Raw genomic sequence first — 18,627 nt, 5'->3', positions numbered from 1 at the left:
GTCCTTCATTCTTTGTATCTTTTACTTTTTCACGATTTGGCTGGTTGCACTCATGTTAGAGTTATAGGAAAGAAGTAGCCATTTTTATTTTTTTTTTTTAAAAAAAACACGCTCCAATGCAGCCGGCGCTCGCTAAACCCCTCCATAGGACTGCCCAGAGAGCCCTCCTCTGGTCAACCTAAAACCTCGCTCTGTCTCGCTGCGCGGCCATGGCGGCGAGGTTACTGATCCCAAGAGCAGCGAAAACCCTATCCCTTCTCCACCATCCTCCCTCCGCTGCGTTCGGCTCGATCCTCTCCGCGGCCAAGATATCCCAATGCCTCCGTGGCCTCCACTCTCTTGCTTCCCAGCGTCTCCAGCCCCGAGGCCGCGGCGGAACACGGCCGGCCCTTTCCCGGTCCATGGTCGCCGGCACTGTCCCCAGGCCCAACCTTGAAGAAGCCGTCTCCTCCGCGCTCGACGTCGATACCAGGGTTCCGGCTACCGTGATCACTGGTTTCCTTGGTGCCGGAAAGGTCAACTTTTTATTTAAATCTCTTTATGTTATAAATTTTTTAAGTCCAGGTGGTTTCTTTCAATAATTCCTATCTACTGGGATTTCATTTCAAAATTCTCTTAACCGGTAAAAAGAGAAAAAATGATTCAATTTTGATATATTTATCGAATTGCACCATGATGTAGTTTGGCATGATGTAAGAATTCATGATTCGCAATGTCACTCTTCAGGTTTAGTTGATGAATCTAGTTATGGGCATATCACAGCCTGAGTAAAATGATAAACCGAATTTAGTAAGGGATCGAGAAAGTCCCAAGTAATCAAGACAAAAATATGATTTTTCCTCCCCTCTAGGTGAAAAGTTGTCAATTGATTTTTTCTTCTCCAGATGAAAAGTTATGTCATAGTCATGCTGCCAGTAGTCTTTCCATTAACGTTCTACTCAGTGATAGACGTTTTTTTTCTAATTTTCTTTTGATGCAAAAGATGGGGCAAGCCCATAGATCTATTCAAGTGATCGACGATTGTTAGGGGAACACTTAGTATCCGTTTGAATGCTGGAAGATAGAGTGAAGTCTTCCATTTGTTTTGATTAAGCTATTTGTATTATTTTCCCATTAAATATCTTCGCATTTCAAATGATGGTTATCAGTATGACAAGCTCAATGGAGGTAGTCAAGGGAAGTATGCATCTAAATATGAAAAAGCTTGATGGTCCTAAATGAGGAAACTGCTACTAGCTTTACTGTCCACGTTTTTTTTTTCAAAAAAAATTCTTGAAATGGGCTCTTGGTAATATTCTGCAAACATAGAATGAGTGACAACATATCGCCCAGACGCAAAGTTCTATAAAAAGAGGTCCTTGGCAGTAATTTGTGAACACGGTGATAACCGAATTGCTATTTTATATTCTTTTGGCACTTAAGAGCTTCATATTGAGAACGATCACCAGGGAGTAAAACTTTGTATTATAGAACGGCATGTTAATCACACCTATCATTCATATTCTTAAAAACAACCGTATAATAAAGTAATCATGTTGTTTTGGAAATTCGAATTTATGGTGACCATTGGAAGTTCTGCATTACAAGACACCATGGAACCCCCCTTATTAGCTGGGAAAAATGGATATGCACATTTGACATGGTCCCCTCTACATCACTATCCAACCTTATTCACCTCTATTTCTGTTCTAAGATTTTGGGTCAGTTATTTTTTTTTGTACTTTGGATGCACAATATAATATTTAAAGAACAAAATTATAACCATTAGTAATATTTTTAGCACATGGCATATTATGCCGCATTATGATTGCTCTTTTTCTTCATATTCATTATCATATTTCACAAGTACATTAAGAGACAAGGATCTTGATGTTAAGATATGATTGGTTGGCTATATGCTCTACAAATGCACACACCTTGAGCATATTCTTTCTGCACTTTTAGGTAAATTTAAGACTTTTTATTGTCTCTCTGCTCTTTGTGTCTATCTTGGTCCTTGTCCTGCAGACATCATCTCCATCTATAGAAGGTCAGGTTTAGTTCTAGTAGCTTGTTAACTCAAATATGGCAAAGAAAATTTTCATGAACCTTCATCTTGCTAGATGTTACTCTTGTGAATATTGTTGCTTTAACATTTTTATCTGCGCTTATGCTCTTCACATAGCTAAAATGGATCTGTTAATTTTTGTCAATGTGGATGCCTTCTATGCAGACAACTCTCTTGAATCACATTTTAACTGCGCAACATGGTAAGAGGATTGCAGTCATCGAGAATGAGGTAGTGGAGGTTTCCGTCATTGATTTCAGTTTACATTTCCTATATCTGGCTGCGTCTGCTACTTCATGATCCTTTACTCATTTATCTGCTTTCCATCACCTTGAAGAATAACTATTTATACAGTGAATGACATGAAATTTGTTGAATCAAGAGTAGACAGTAAGCGTCTTTATTATGGTCGTTTCATTCTGTCCCCGCTTATGAAAGGTCTCCTTGGCGGAACTGCAGTACTTTGCTATGATTAAGTCTTCTGGCTTTTCTCATGCAAACGAAGCACTGAAGATTCAGATTTTTGTTCTTAGTTGATGCATTTCGGTGCTCCATGGCTATAAATCTTCAATGAAAGAAACCATTGCATGAGCTGAAATGATGGCCTTCAATGAAAAAGCTGCAGCACCATCCTTGGTGGATCTAAATGCCACTTATCGAGTTTTGTATCCTAAGTCTGCCATTACTACTTTAGTCAAAGTTCTTTCATGTTTTGGGCCTTTTAACTGTCAAATCTTTTCTTTCTCATTGCATAGTTTCACTGCATAATCTTCCATGGAGTCTTCTATGTCCTCAACTCCTCATCTATGTTAAGCCTCATATTATTAGTTCATTGTCTACCATAATGATCTAAAATTGTCTACATCATGTACATATGCGTATAACTCTATTTGGTTCCATTCATAGTCAAACTTGTGTTACATTTATTAGCATATGCTGATATACACAAATATTTTTTTAAGGTCCACTACTTCTAAAGTGTACCTTTCCTTCAATTAAGGCTTTATTGTCGCCCTTCATAGTTAATGCTATTCCTTTAATCAATATGTATTTTTTACATATTACTCTTTTTTCCTCTTCTGTTCTCCTTTTCACGTATTGCATCTACTTCAATATCGTGGAGACATCTTACTAGCTTTGTAAGTTTTAGTTTTTCGGCATTTAGTGCAAGTATAAACTTATTTTATATTTTTGCTCAATGATTTGTACAATCTCCCATTATTCATTCCTTCTCTTGTAATCATGCTGTAATCATTTGGTTGTAAACCTATGGAATGGAATCCTTGTAAAGGATGCCAGGCTGCTGAGCTAGTTTTCAATCAAATCGTCAGTACGTGGAGGCATTGCATTTTACTGAAACAATAATTGCCACACTGCCTTAACTATAATTTGACAATCAGCATCCACATTTCCATCTTTGTGTTGGATGTATACTTGATCTATTTTCTAAAGCATATAACTCTTTGTTAAATGTCAAATCTTAGTTAATGTTATAGTTGTGTTCAATTACACAAGACTAAACTGTTATAATATTTCTCAACTATTGAATTTAGCTATGAAGGCCCTACTTGTTTTGTGAATCACTTGGAACAAACTGCAATGAAATCCATATCCAGTTTTATTGTACCAAACAGCCTTTTTGGCAGTGGGGTAAAGGAGGTTATGGGAAGGGTAAAAGTGGGATTTAGCAATGCTGATAGGTTACTCTGTAGTCACTAATGTCTCTTAACCTGGATAAACTATCCGGTCAAAAGGGTTGCATAGTCTGAGTTATCTCTATTTTTTTCCCAGATTTATTGAACTTATTCCACAAATTTGGATAAAACTATTCAAGAACCAAACAGGTCCTAAAAGAACGTTCAGATTTGAACTATTAGAGATACCTTCTGAAACAGTGTTATAGCTTTTGTTCTTAACATGTTGTACCCAAGCCTTCTCTTTACTTGGATTATTTACCAAAAGAGAGAAAAGTATAACACCATTTTGGAATTGGATAATAAGGCTTGTAACATAGGGTCCAGACCCTGTACTAGTGTCCAACTGGTACATTCTGTATTGAATGTCAGTATAGTACATCCCATGGTACCGACACTTGATTCTGGGGGTGTAATGAGTCCTGGTGCCCGATTGGTAGGTATGGTACACCTCGTACCATGCAATATGGTCTGAAACTGCAAACCTTGGTTAGGATCTAATACCAAGTTTAGAAGATGGTTTTAAGACATTTGCTAGTTTCTTCTCTTCTCATGGACAAATTTTTATCCTACCGTGCTTGTTGAAATTATGGGGTTTAAGCTTGTCATTTGGGTTATGCTTAGGAACTAGGATAACCAAATGATGTGCAGAACTTTGTATTCTTAATATGTTGCTTAGCTGTGAAACAGCTGTCTCTGGGAAAAATTGTAGAAATTAATTTAACAAACCACAGCCAAGAATAATTGGAATTGAAAGCTGCATTCCGTGCTATTTAACTTGTGGTGTTGAAGGGCACTAGATAAATATGCAAGGGGACTTTTTGCATCCCACAAATTGGAGTCCTACAAGCGACTCACACTAGGGCCTTTTGCACTATTTGGCTACCTACAAGTCCCTTGGTTTGCAGCATCTGGAGTTGCAAATTGGATTCATTTGCTGCAATTCAAATCTGGCAATGGTGTTTGGAATCAGCTTTGCTGCAGGAGCTCAGTTATAGGCTATTACTTGTTGGGTAGATGGGAATTAACTTTCACCCATCCCACCACACAATGAAATTCCATCAACCCAACCATGTGAGCCTCAATACTATGCTCTCTGAGCCCATGATCTTATTGCCTTAAAGCATTGGCTTGCAACTTCAACTACAACTGTAAATGTAGGTTGTTAAAACCAAAATGACAAACTGTAACTTGGAATCTGCCTTTCTAAATGCAATGCAAGTGGAACTGCAGGCAACCAAAATTGCCATCTTTGGAAATGTTTCATCTTGATTGTACATTTAGAAAAGTTTTTCTCTTCTTTTTGATACTTTGTTGAAAAGGAGATTTCTTTTCTTTTCTTTCTTTTTTTTTGGGGGGTGAGGAGGTGGTTAGGGAAGGATGCTCTTTTAGGAATCAATTCATAGTTGCATGCACATATTTACATAAAGTCTTTTCTTTCTTGGCAGTTTGGGGAGGTGGATATTGATGGTTTGCTGGTTGCAAGCCATTCTTCTGTCTCGGAGGATATAGTGATGGTTAACAATGGCTGCCTTTGTTGCACTGTAAGAGGGGACCTAGTTAAAATGCTTTTGGAGTTGGCTGGGAGGAAGCGTGACAAGATTGATCATATTGTTATTGAAACAACAGGTAGAGATGTTTTACAACAAAATATTAAGCTTAATGGTCCAAGAACAGTCTTGGCTGGTATTATTAGATATCTTATTGCGGCCGCATTACTGTCTAGAACTCTATATAGAATTATTCTAGTGCTTGATTAACAATGATTTTATTTAGAACTTATATTTCTTGATTTTTTTTTAATAAGATCACTCGTGTATATCTGTTAGTTGGTGCCGAATGCATGCTAATCTTGAAATAAATGATGAGCCGCCCTCGCTGCACCTACTTAATTTGCTGCACTTGCTTTTGTCGATAACAAGTTCACTATGGCTATATAGGCACATTTCTTGCTCATATCTTCCCACTTATTCCTTTTGGCTTTTGAAAATGTGGTTAAGAAACTTTTGCCGTGGACATGTAGTTTGAGGTGAGGACGCTTGGGAGAAGCTTCTCGTCTGTTGGTACATTTTTTTGATTCATATGCATGCTAACCTATCATATGTAGTAGCTAGCGGTAACACATATGTCCTAAAGCAAGTTTTATGCTACTATACCTTGCATGCGTTATGGTATTTTTCTGATACTGCGATAACATCCAAACTGATAGTTGTGTAAGACTATAAATGAGATGATAAAGATGCTTGATTTTGTTTTAAGATCCTCTCTAATAGTAACCACTCAGAATGCATAAAATTTGGATAATCAACATACATGGCGTACTAATCATTGTTTTTTTTCTTTTTGTGGCAAGACATGCTTCTCATTTCGAGATAACTTTAAAAAGATCAGATTCCTGTAACCAGATACTGCCATTGTAATTGCTTGTCACTTATTAAGATTTTTTTAATAAAAAAATTGCAAAGACATCTTTTTTTATGTGAAGTTAGACCTCTGGAATTATTAAGCAATGCTTAACTGCTAAGCCATGGATACCTGTTAGTGTGATGATTCTCATAATTCCTGAGATTTCTGTTTGCAGGTCTTGCAAAGCCTTCTCCTGTCATTGAGACATTCTATTCAGATGAATTGGTTGCACGTTATGTGAAGCTCGATGGTGTTGTTACTTTGGTAGACTGTAAGCACGCCATGCAACATTTGAATGAAAAGAAACCAAGGTGGGTGGTTAATGAGGCTGTCGAGCAAATTGCATATGCAGACCGTATCATATTAAACAAGGCAAGCATAAATCAGCTGATTAGTTTATCTGGTCGGATCTTTTTAGAGCTCATGCAGTTATATGATTTCGCCACCTTCGATTGTTTTCTCAGATAGATTTGGTCAATGAGGATGAATTGGAAGCATTAACTAAGAGAATAAAGGTAAAATTTATTTACAAACAAAGTTTGCTCTAGGTAGCCATCGTGTCTACTACATTTATTCTATATTTATTAATTGTTGCAGCTTATAAATGGGATGGCACAAATAAAACAAGCCAAATTTGGAGCTGTGGACATGGATTTTGTTTTAGGATTGGGTGGATACGATTTAGACAGGTACTCCTTTAATTTTATTTTTTTGGTTTCCAAAGTTGCATCTGCACTTGAGGTTAATTAGTAGTTTTTCATAATATTCGAATATAGCATGCCACTCATTGAGTCGTTAAGCATATATATTATAATTTTCTTTAACTACTAGATTTCCTGTCTTTGCAGAATTGAGTCTGAAGTTCTGGTGGATGCAGCACAAGACACAAATCACCAGTGTGAAGATAGGCATGGTATTTCGTTACACACATATACGTACATGCATATACACATATATTTATATATTTAAAATTTGGTCAGTGATATGCAGTTAATTGATATTTATTACTTTCATTGTAAAGTACAACATTCTAGCATATGAGTTGTAACCTGAGCAATTAATTCATGTGAAAAGTGCTTATGAATGATGTTTTAAATGCCCACTGGTCATTATCTTGTGATAAATGCAGAACCATACACGTGTTAAGTGGTTTTAGTGATAACTCGGTCCGTTGCATGTCCTCAAGTTCTCTGTGAATGGATTGTGTAATGACCAAAATGATTTGTTGGTGCCCCAAGTTATGACATTATCTTCCTCTTCCCTTCTATCATGTCACCAGACATGCTAAACATGTCAGCCATTTCTCATGTACTTCTCAGTATATGAGGTTGTAATGTTGTATCCATGCTTTGCTACAGGACATGTTGGGCCTCCCTGTCTGATAACGATACTCTCTGTATGTATTGTTAAACAGATCATCTACTTGATAGCATACTTTGAATTCTAGAAGTTAGAATACGTGCTGAACAAACTCTGCGTGCTACAATTAATTTGAAATGTAAAATATATACTCTAGATATCTCATAATAAGCTGTTCCATTTGAGCATAACTATCGAAAGCAAGGAACCATGCGATGGTGGATTTTAAGATACTCATGGATGATCAATCATGCCATTTGTATGCTTGAACAACTATGTGACACGATCTGCAGCACAAGATAAAACTTGATCTTAAAAGTCTTTAATTTTGTCTTCAAAATTGCTCAGGAGGAATAGTTTGCTTGTGTTATTGTTCAACATCATTTAATTGAAAAGAAAAATACTTTCATTCTGTTGCCTGTGCTTAGTGGGCTTGTTTATATGCATGCGCCTGTCAAGTAATTTTTGTTATCTTCTTTTCATCATTGCAGAACATCATGGAGGACATCATCATGGTCATAAACATGATTCTGCTGTGTCAAGCGTTAGTATAGTTTCTGAAGGAACCCTGGATCTTGATGAGGTACCTTATAAGTTTTATTTATTTATTTATGTTCCTACAAAATGGGGGTGAAGCTGGATTACATATTTGCATCTGCCTGTATAAGCAGAGAGAAGATCTGAATGAACAACATCATCCCACGTGAAAACAACATTCTATAAGTTTTTCTTTGAGCATGCTGCCTAATTCATAGAGTCTGAAGTAATTCTAGGATTTTTCTCCCAAAACATGCTGGTGAAACTTGCATTTGCTTATTGGTTCCTGTTGCTTTCCATGATCATTATTTTGTTAAATTCTTGCCAAATTATGGAAAGTTTTGCTTTTGTTCTTGGAACTGGAACCTGAATTTATGACTATCATTGCACCTATCAGTCCTTACTCTTTTGCCTTAAAATTCTATCTTAATATCCAGGTTAATGATTGGCTTGAGAGACTTGTTGATGAGAAAGGTGAAGATTTGTACAGAATGAAGGGTGTAATATCTGTGAATGATTCTACTGGGCGTTATGTATTTCAGGTTAGTTTGTCTGCCAATCGTTCTCCGCAACTTGTAGTTCCGAAGTGGGACTACTGTATCAGAAAATCTTTAGGAAATACTGAACTTTTATGTGAAACTTGAGTGAAGAAATGCTAGCTGCATGTTCATTAGCCATCATATTTATCCAATATCATCTTATTTGTGGCACTAATTTTTTGTTCCTCTCTCTCTCTCTCCCTTTCTCTCTCTAGGGGGTGCATTCCATGTTGGAAGGGTGCCCTGCTAAGCCTTGGGGGCCTGATGAACAAAGGATCAACAAGCTTGTATTTATTGGGAGGAACTTGAATGAAGCTGTCTTGAGAAAGGCTTTCAAGGGTTGCTTAGTGTGAATATATACCTTCAAAGAACCGAGTATATAGAAAATTCTGCAAATTTCAGTAGTTAGAGCTATCTGACATATGACTTAGATGTCTGAGAATTTCAGCAGTTAGAGATTTCTGACATATGACTTAGATGGCAAGTGTTTGAAGACTTGGTCAAAATCTCCACTTCCGAACTTCTAGAAAATGTTTGCTTAAACTTGATGAGGAGGACAACTAGCAAACGTGTATCATTCAAGTATTATATACAAGATTATGCGAAAAAGAATTCAAGAAATGGTCACAGGTGTGAATTTAAGTATTAATTGAGGATCACTTCAGTTGAATGGTAGTTTTTGCTCTTGGGCTGGGAGCAATGGTTTGTAATGACATTTGTGGTATTATAATATCCAACATTTGTTAATATGTTGTTTCAAGTAGGAAGAGGTTCAAATTTTACTCCATATTTAGTATGACAATTTACAGTATTATGGTCATTTTTAAATCTTAGAACTCATTTGGTTTGCCAAATTTTTTTTTATCTCACTAGAATATTTTTTCAGAAAAGCTAATGTCTAGGTATATGATATCTGGAAAAATAATTTTTGCATATTTGGTTAACTATGAGATAGTAGCATTGGAAACACATTCTTCAAAGTGATTTATATTTGGTTAAGCATGTACTTTCACAAAAAAAGTTGGATAAAATATCTGTGATACTCTTAATAGCTATTTTTAAATATTTTTAAATATCAAAATATTTAAAAATATTTTTTTAATATTAAAAAATAGCGATTAAAAATATTTATTGGGTTGAATTTTTAGAGTTCTAACAATTTTTACTAGTTAGGCAGCTTCTTTATGTTGTAGTAATTTTAATATATTAATATAAAAATATATTAATAACTATTAAAAATTATCATAGTATAAAGAAGTGGTAGTTTTTAATAGTATATTTTTAATAATCTAAGATTAACTATTAAAAATAGCTATTATGAAGATCATGATGCTGTAAGGGCATTTTCAAAAAAATAAAAATTACCACAATTAGAAAAGTAGTTTTTTTAAGTCCTACATGAGTTTTTTTCTCATAAAATGTGGGCAAGTTATTTCCAGGAAAAAACTATTTTCTTATTTTTTCTTGAAACCTCCAACCAAATATAATCTTTTTTTTGTTTTTCTATTGACCAGGCTTTTCTCTCTTCTTTTGACCTTGGAAAAATTCATTTATAAACTATTTGGTAAGAGGGGCTTAAGCATGCCTATTAGTGCACCTAATCATGTCATTATTCAAAATTACATCCAATAGTTTTCGATGATTTTTTGATTCTATGTAAAAGCTTTAATTCGATAATGCTGACTTGTAGAAATTTAGGTGCCTCTATGACACTGCAAGCTACTCAGCTTGTTTTTATATCAATCGATCAACAAGATCAATGCCAAAATTCTAGCATTGTCTCGATCTCTAGATCCAAGGTTGAAAAATCCAGAAGTTTCAAGATTTTTGATATCTTGGAAAATATTTGAAAAATTGAGATATCAAAATCTTAGCTGGTACAATAAATCCACAATTAACAACCAAAAGTATTAAATCTTAATCTATTAATTAAAAGAATTATATAAGAAAAGGAAAGCTGATAGGAAATAATGGTCGATAAATCTTATCATCCTGCATTGGTAGGTTAATAAAATCGGCCATGATAATAGAGGCCGGTATATTTTATTTATTGTACGGGGAGACGCTTGACACCAATAGAAATCTTGGGGGCGAAATAAAAACTTTTTTCTGTCATTTTTCTAAACTATTACTAAAATATTAGTTTCTTTGTTTTTTAAAGCAAGGCTCTGGTTTGTTTTTTCATAGCGACTATCATTTATTTTTGTTATTATATATACCAATTTTGTTATCCATGCAATGCATGTGGTCCACAAAAAATTATAGGGATGTGTAAAAAAAAAAAAAGCTGTAGATTGGTCAAAAAATTATAAGGAAACATTATAGCAACACAAGATTCAAATCGCTGCAGGATATAGTCCAAGATCTACAGCCTGCAATAGCTATTTGTACCATCAAACATTTGAGGAAGAAAAAAAAACTACCTGTTGCAAGTAGGGGTAAAAGTGGATCAGATAATATTCATCTGAATCTATTTTCGTATCCACAATTATCTAGATAGAGATAGAAATTTGAATATCCGACTAATATCCGTATCTATTTCTATATCTATTAAAGAAAAATAGATATATATATATATATATATATATATATATATATATATATATATATATATATATATATATATATATATATATATATATATATATATATATATATATATATATGAATAGACAACTATCCGATCTATATTCGAATATCCGATTCTATTTATAATTCTATTTAATTTTATCTAGCACTTATAAACTTAAAAAAAAATGATCGCATTAACATTCTATTAATTTGATTTATCATTACTTAGCAATATCTTTGATTCCGTAGTTATAAAATTTAATTATCCGATTTATATCCGTATTTATAGTCATACTTTCTGTATCCGTATCTATTTAAAACAAATATGAATATGAATTTTTACATCCGACTAACATCTGTATCATATCTATATTCGTCAAATAAAATAAATATGGATATAGATATATTAGTATCTGATCCGATTTTATCTCTAGTTGCAGGCTGTCCAATTTGGAAAAACAATTAATAGTAATTTAGGAAAAGACATAAATCTAATTTTAATAACAGTCTGAGGTCCGGCAAGTTCAAATTTAATTGTGGTCAAGTTTTGCAGCAGCCCACTGTACAAAAGCTGATCCCTGTGGCTGGATAAATGTTTAGCTAATCCTTTCCTCTGCAACTTTCATAGTGTGTTCAGATGGGCTTCAACCCTTTTGCTCATGCGAGGGGAGGAGCTGGCTTCGTCACTAGAGGTCCGAACTTTAAAGTAGTTGTCGTTGATGGTTGTCAGATCTCTGATACCTCAATACCGGAGGCTGAGCTAAGAACGGCATGGACCGGATTAGGCTATACCTGGCGTGTGCTGCGGATCAGAGCAGTTATGCTTGAGGGTGACTCGACTACAGTGATTGACTGGATCCAAGAATGCATAGATGGTATGTGTAGGTGTCATGCCGTGCTTTGAGATATTTAGGCTATGGTTAAGGATGGCGTGGTTGTCCAGGCTAAACATGTATACAGAGAGGCTAATGGAGTTGCGGATTGGATGACGTCGCATATGGCCAATTATTTTGGAGGTGCCTTATGAGTCAAAGAGAGGAAGTTGCTTAGAGCACTCAGAAAGGTACTGTATTTTGATCTTTTTATATGTGGAATTATATGAATCGTCCGTTCTAGTAAAAAAAAAAAACCCTTTTGCTTGTCCCATAAGAAATTTGAACAAGAAAATTTTCAGTGCTACTTGTTGTAAACATTTTCTATTGTTTTTTTTAGTTCCGATTCATATTCTTTGTACTCAAATCTGGTCAGAAAGACTTGAAGGAACTAAGCACAAAAAATTTCCAAGATGGTCCACTATATAAAGTTCAGCAAGAGTGGATGCTGTGAAAATACTGTGTAAGAGTGTCTGCATGGGGTGGGTTATATCAACAACAACCACATTGGTTCATTATTTGTATCATAAGCTTTCTATAGTGGAATTTCTCTTATGCTCCCAGTGGATATAGGCATCTTACCGAACCACGTAAATTGTTTGCGTCTCTTTGCATATTTATCTATTCTGACATGGAAGTCCACATGCTTGTCAAAGCTGCAGACCTCCATGGGCATTAAACACCTGAAAAAGATGAAAAATTGAAGAAAATTGGTAGTGGTTGATTAGTAAGCTTAAAGACTTTCTTCTCAGTTGATTGACCATAAATATTTTTGACCGAGCCACTTAATAATTGCAATTCTAATTCAAATTCTCATACACCATTGCACTGATAGGAGAGCCAAACAAAAGATTACCAAAGGTAAAATTTGTGGTGACAAGATTTCTAGGAGGAATGGTGGAAAGCTCACCAATGCGAGTGGTGGAATGGTGGAAAAAATAACTAGAGAAAGCAATTTGGCTTGGAAGTGAAGTTGATGTTTTGTTTGACTTCAAAGAATGGTAGTAAGTAAAATGAGTTCCCATTGATACGATTCATTGAACTTGGAAAGTTCAAAAGTTTTTGAAGTTCTATTAGTTCCTTCCAACCTAAGTGTTCACTTGGAAATTAGGAAAAGAGGAAATAATAGCAATAAAAAAAAAGAGAGAGATAACAGAGGAGATAAGGAAAAGAAAAGTAAGAACAGGAGAAGGGTAAAAAAAGCAGAGGAAACAGGATCAAAAAAAAGAAAAGAAAAACATCACAATATAATCAAGAAAAATTCTATTTCAACAACTAATAACGAAATTGTAGTTTCAACCTGACAACAAGCACAATCTCATCAAATTGGACTTGTCACTATCTATTCTCAGTTGTTAATGATCCGATCAGGGAGAAGAAAAATTTTTCTTAACCCACTCAACTCAAATCTCTCAAAAGAAATTTTGAAAAAGATAGAAAAATTGGCAGAAGTAGGAGCCTATATGATCTTCCAAGCATATATAATAACAAAGATAACGTCACCCTTTATTGCCAGCTATTAAGGGGCGCTACGTGATCTTCCAAGGATATACAATAACAAAGATAATATCATAATAAGGTTCCGCAGTGGGACCGAGCAGAGCTATGCTCACCTAAATGGTTGGTGGGTAGAGGAACTAACTCAAAAAGGCCAATAATATCACTTTCATAACCATGAAGGCAAACGAAACCTGGTGATCCCACTGTTTTACCAAAATAAATTAGTGGCATAGGCTAAGCATAGAGGAGACAGCTAGCAAACTTTCATAACAATGAAGGCAAACAAAACCTGGTGATCCCACTGTTTTACCAAAATAAATTAGCAGCAGAGGCTAAGTATACAGGAGACAACTATAAAACTTTCACTGAATCTCATGCTACATTACCAACATAACTTTGTATATGACATGCCAAACTCATACTGTTCGGTAGCTTTTGCGACTTTTGCTTATCAAAATTTGAGAAAAAAATGAGCAGTAGATGACTTTCAAAGAGAACAAAGAAGCCATATCATCGAATCTCACCGCCAAGAGAGGAAGAAAGAAGAGGTGCTTTCAAGCCAGGGCGCGGAGCCCGCTACGCTCAGTCAAGTAACGAAGAAAAGAAAAATGGAATTTTTGTCAGAAGCGACTGATGAGTGAGAGCGTTACGAAGAGCAAAGCCCCGTAGCCTATCCGTGGTCAGGAAGGCAGGCGAACAGCGCACACTTAAAAAATTGATGAAATACCCAAGAATGACTAGAATGATCAATTTTTTTGCTTTCTCCACCATTTTATTCCTACGAAAAACTAAGTCTACATTTAACTCAAGCCCATTAGTACTTAGTTATTCGATAGAATATTGAACTTATGAACTAATAACAAAAAAAAAAAAAATGAAACCTTTCCTTGTAGATAATCTTCCTTTGCTGGAAATCATGCAATACATGAAGATAACTCCTATCTTGAGTTTGCTTTTCAGAAATCCATAGCAAAAATCCCTGGGAAAAACATTGTTACCTTCTAATCTACATTATAACCCATGCCTTGTTCCTTTAGAAAGGGACCTTAAAAGAGCTTACATTTATCCTACATATCTTGTTTTCTTTCCTTTGTTATCTTTCTAATCTAACCTTGCATTAAAAAAAGAAAAAGAAAGGAAGGACAAACATTGCTCCAGCATAGCACATTTAAATGCTAAGCTCACCAAGCAAAAAGGGAAATAGGGAATGATATGCTCTGGAAGGCAACTAGCACTAAGTAAAAACACGATAGAGCATTAAGATTTGCAAGTGGAATTTACATATAACAATGACTGGTGCTGAAACATACCTTAGTTTAATTAATGCTACCACCTTTTGCCAACAAAATCACCCATTGTTTAGGCAGGAGAAATGTGAAAAAAATGTAGAAAAAAATGTGAAAACTAAAGTGATAACAACCCTTTTTTTCAGCAATAACCACCTGCAGAAGAAAAAGATTAGGAAATATAGATATATTTCAAGAAGCTGAATCATTTGAAAAAAATGTTAATACAGTGTTGCAACATATCATTCTCTGTCATGCTTAAATAGGACATCAAAAACAGAAATTGTAGCCTTGCAAATGTTCAAGTATTCCATTCATAAATGTTACGCAATACACAATCTGGGGAAACACAAGTTACCCATCACTTTATGTGAGTGAGGAAAATAAACTACTCATCTGTATCTGATTTATTCCTTATTTGTGCCAGTGTAATTTCTTCATGTAAAACTCTCGTGTGTTACAACAAAATGCTTGAGGGTTTTACAACCCTTAGCAGGTGAAAGCTCAATTTGCTGAGTTCAAAAATTAGGGAAGCACTCTAGTTTATTAAGTAAATATCAATCAATGTGATCACCTGAAATTTGACTGTTAGAAAACAAGGGTTCTCTTCTTTTGGGAAACCCAGCAGTCTCTAAATTCTGTCCTCTATATTTCAAGTCTGCATGACCCCAGTAACTGGGATCCCCTGAGCTTGTCCTAAAAGAAATCCCTGGTCTTCCGGTGTAACGAGGAGGAGGAGACGCATACCTTCTCACCGGAGCTCGAAGCATGCCTCCTCTCAGCTCCCTAAGACCAGCATCCCTCGAAGGATCCGCATACCCTCTGTCACCAGTCCCAGGAATCAGAAGACTGCCTGAAGCTGAGGCCGAGGACGTGCCGAATGACTCCTCTGGTATCCACACCAAAGAGTCCTTCTTCTTCACATAAAACTGCCATATCAATATCAGAAACAGGAGGAACACCAGAGCAGGACCACTCCAGACAACAGCATTGCTCTCCACCTTAAACACCGGGAAATTAGACCGGTATATCCCGATGTACCCATCTCCGAGCCCCAAAACCACGAGCTTTTCGCGGTCGGCAGCAATCAAAGGCTTCCCGGATGACAACCCATTCGCAGCAGCAGCAGCAGGAGAATTCAAGAAAAGAGACTTGATCTCTTGAAGCGCCGTGAAGAATAGAGGCCGAGGAGCTCCAACCCTGCCATGATACTGAGAAGATGTGTTGTACACAAAGACCTTCTCCTCACTTGCAACAAGAAGATACCTTTTGATGGTTTGTATCGAGACCGGCCGATCGATCTCTGACTTCCTTATAGCCCGGACCCGGCATTTGAGATTGGAGGAGTCCCCCAATAGCAGGACATAAACGAGGTCACCTCCGGCGGTAATGCCGTAAGCTTTCGACCTCTCGGACACGTCAAAGGAGTAACTTTTGGCAATGGAACCATTCATTCCCTCGCATTCAGTCTCCCTCACTGTCATCGACCTCAAATCCAATGATCCGGCACCCGTTTCAGTGAGAAAGAGGAGCCTCTGCTTCACAAATGCAAGTGGCCGGCTCGAGGCAATGGCAGTGCCGTAGAGAGAACCAGTCTCAGTGAAGACCCTGATCCTCCCGCCGGTATCTGATGCAAGTATGTACCTTGTTCGCCCAATTTGGTGGACCTCGAGGCCTGTCATCGGCGGCGAGTCCATCTCCCGACCTCCACGGACGAACGGCCGGGAGCTGCCGAGGTTGAGGGTCAGCCACCCGTCCCCATCGGCAGCCGATTTCCAGAGCCGGTGGGCGACGATGGATCCGTCACCGTGGCCGGTGAACAGGAAGCTCTCGTTCCGCCGGGAGGAGAGGTAGCAGAGCATGGCGGTGACGGCGTCGCCAGATGGCGGCGGAGGGAGCTCCATGACGACATCGCCAGCGGAGGAGAAGACGTAGGTCCGCCCCCGGGCGTCCCCCACGGCGAAGTACTTGCTGACGCCCTCCAGGTCCAGGTAGGGGAGAGCGGCAACGGCGGTGGGGTCGGACTCCAGCCGGGCGGCGGCAGCGAAATGGAACCTCTCCGACCACGACGGCTTGTGCTTGGTCACCGACACCCCGGGCGGCCGGCCGCCGCCCTCCGCCGCCGCCGCCGCCGCGGCGTCGAGTCGCGGTGGGGTGCAGTGGGAAAGGGAGGATTCGAGGCGGGAGACGGTGGCGGAGAGGGATTGGACAAGTGTTTCGAGGCGGCGGAGCTGGGACTCGTGGCGATCGAGGAGAGATTCTTCGCCGCCAAGGGCGGAGACGAGGGTGAAAGCAAGGAGGAGAAGGAGAAAGGCGTCGCCTTTGGAGGGGAAAGCCATGATTGGGAGCTAGGATTTTGCCGATTTCTTCCCGGAATTCGACAAATTAAGAGAGCTTTGGGGAAGAAATTAGGGCTTTGGAAGGTCGGGGGAAGGAGAAGGCAGGGTGTGGGAATTCTGGGAGCTCATGAGTCGTGAGTCGGCGGAGAAGATGAGCGGTAGTTTTGGTGGACAAGTGGGTTCACTTCTGGGTGTCTTTGGTGGGCAGGTGGTTGGCAAGACGGCATCGAGGGATACGAAGAAACATGCAGCCTTTTTGTTCACCATTTTATTTTGGTGGGACCCGCTTAAGATCTAGCGATTTGACTACTAACGGGTTTGGACTCTGATTCCTGTAGATCCGAATTAGATTGATAGGTACTTGAAGATAAAGACATGGAGATCGATCCTCTCTAAGTTCGAGGTTCAATTAGATGGTCCAGTTTTGCATCCATTTGTCGTGTATTGGACAATGGTTACGATGTAGGGGCAAATATTGCACATGGAACAACCACCCATACAATAATCCTGGCCTAGCTCCATTGCAATGATCATGTATATTGCAATATACAGATGATCATGATTATAAAATTGGATGATCGAGTTTGGTCTTCGAAGTCCAGAGGATCCAAACTTGAGATTTATGAGCTCGACATGGATTTCAAAATGGAAGGCAACTTCTATTCAAGTTATACAAGAATAAGAGAAAAAAATGATCTGATACTATCTGTTCGAATAGGTCCAATCTGACTTGGCAAAAGTTATTCTAGATTTTTGCTTCCAACATTAAAAATTTCGATCTAGCATCAACACAATTTAAAGAATGATCTACTTCGACATAAATCCAATGTTTAATGGTTGAATTGGGACAAGGCTCGGTCTTGGAAGACCGTTGGACCTAATTTGACGAACTTGAAAAAAAATATTGATGAAGAGGATATTTTTGTTACTTTCTGCTATAATGAGAGTTATACAGTGAAGTCAAAAATGAGATCAATCAATTTTTAGGAAGAATTTGAATTTAATCCGATAAAGATGTAGCCCTTCTAGATACACATTGGATGGTTTTGGTGCAGAGGAGGAACTTCGATCAGTTGCTAGAGCAAGATTGAATTAGGATTGTGAAACAAAAAAGAAACTCAGCAAACAAACTATTCATTTTTGCTATCTTTGTCTGTAGTTTGTTGTTTTTTATGATTAGGTCTTGTTAAAGATAAGAAATTTTGTTTAAATCAAATTAAAAGATTATAATATCTTTCACCAACAAGAATTATCTCCACCAATTGCCACCCCAACCAAAAAAAGAGCTCCTATGTTCAACTCAGGATGATTGTCATGCCAACCATTTTGAGAGAGAGAGAAAGATCAAAGTATCAATTCAAAATCAGGTCCATCTTGTATCTGATAAGAGATGTTTGAGCCTAATCAGTTAGATATGCTTTCCAATTAAACTAAATCTAGATCATGCTTGACCCATTATTAATATAGAGAGTTTCTT

At 37.5% G+C, this 18,627-nt stretch overlaps 2 protein-coding genes across 4 annotated transcripts; one reads left to right on the top strand and one right to left on the bottom strand.

Annotated features, from left to right (window-relative positions):
* Nucleotides 1-113: 113 nt before the first annotated feature.
* Nucleotides 114-9,329, top strand: LOC103697578 (uncharacterized). The gene is made up of 10 exons (XM_039120477.3): nt 114-515; nt 2,213-2,278; nt 5,190-5,370; nt 6,323-6,519; nt 6,612-6,662; nt 6,745-6,836; nt 6,996-7,060; nt 7,998-8,089; nt 8,481-8,585; nt 8,798-9,329. Exons 1-10 carry the CDS (start codon nt 210-212, stop codon nt 8,933-8,935), a joined length of 1,293 nt encoding a protein of 430 aa, XP_038976405.3. The 5' UTR covers nt 114-209; the 3' UTR covers nt 8,936-9,329.
* A 1,946-nt stretch (nt 9,330-11,275) lies between these two features.
* LOC103697671 (putative membrane protein At1g75140) lies at nt 11,276-17,512 on the bottom strand. 3 transcript variants are annotated; one of them, XM_088723135.2, is made up of 2 exons: nt 15,559-17,512; nt 11,276-14,967 (listed from the first exon to the last, which is right to left on the bottom strand). In XM_088723135.2, exons 1-2 carry the CDS (start codon nt 17,148-17,150, stop codon nt 14,874-14,876), a joined length of 1,686 nt encoding a protein of 561 aa, XP_088579261.2. In that variant the 5' UTR covers nt 17,151-17,512; the 3' UTR covers nt 11,276-14,873. The 3 variants fall into 3 exon arrangements, with proteins under 3 accessions (XP_088579261.2, XP_089779915.1, XP_038976261.3); XM_089923789.1 differs by having other exon boundaries at nt 15,386-17,509; XM_039120333.3 differs by lacking the exon at nt 11,276-14,967 and having other exon boundaries at nt 15,095-17,508.
* Between the last annotated feature and the right edge of the window lie 1,115 nt (nt 17,513-18,627).

Source organism: Phoenix dactylifera, chromosome 6 (assembly GCF_051530095.1).
Source record: "Phoenix dactylifera cultivar Ajwa chromosome 6, Ajwa_hap1_PhDact_Kaust_v1.1, whole genome shotgun sequence".
Taxonomy (NCBI): domain Eukaryota; kingdom Viridiplantae; phylum Streptophyta; class Magnoliopsida; order Arecales; family Arecaceae; genus Phoenix; species Phoenix dactylifera.
The sequence above is the reverse complement of the archived record's forward strand: the minus strand, read 5'-3'. Positions and strand labels throughout refer to the sequence as shown.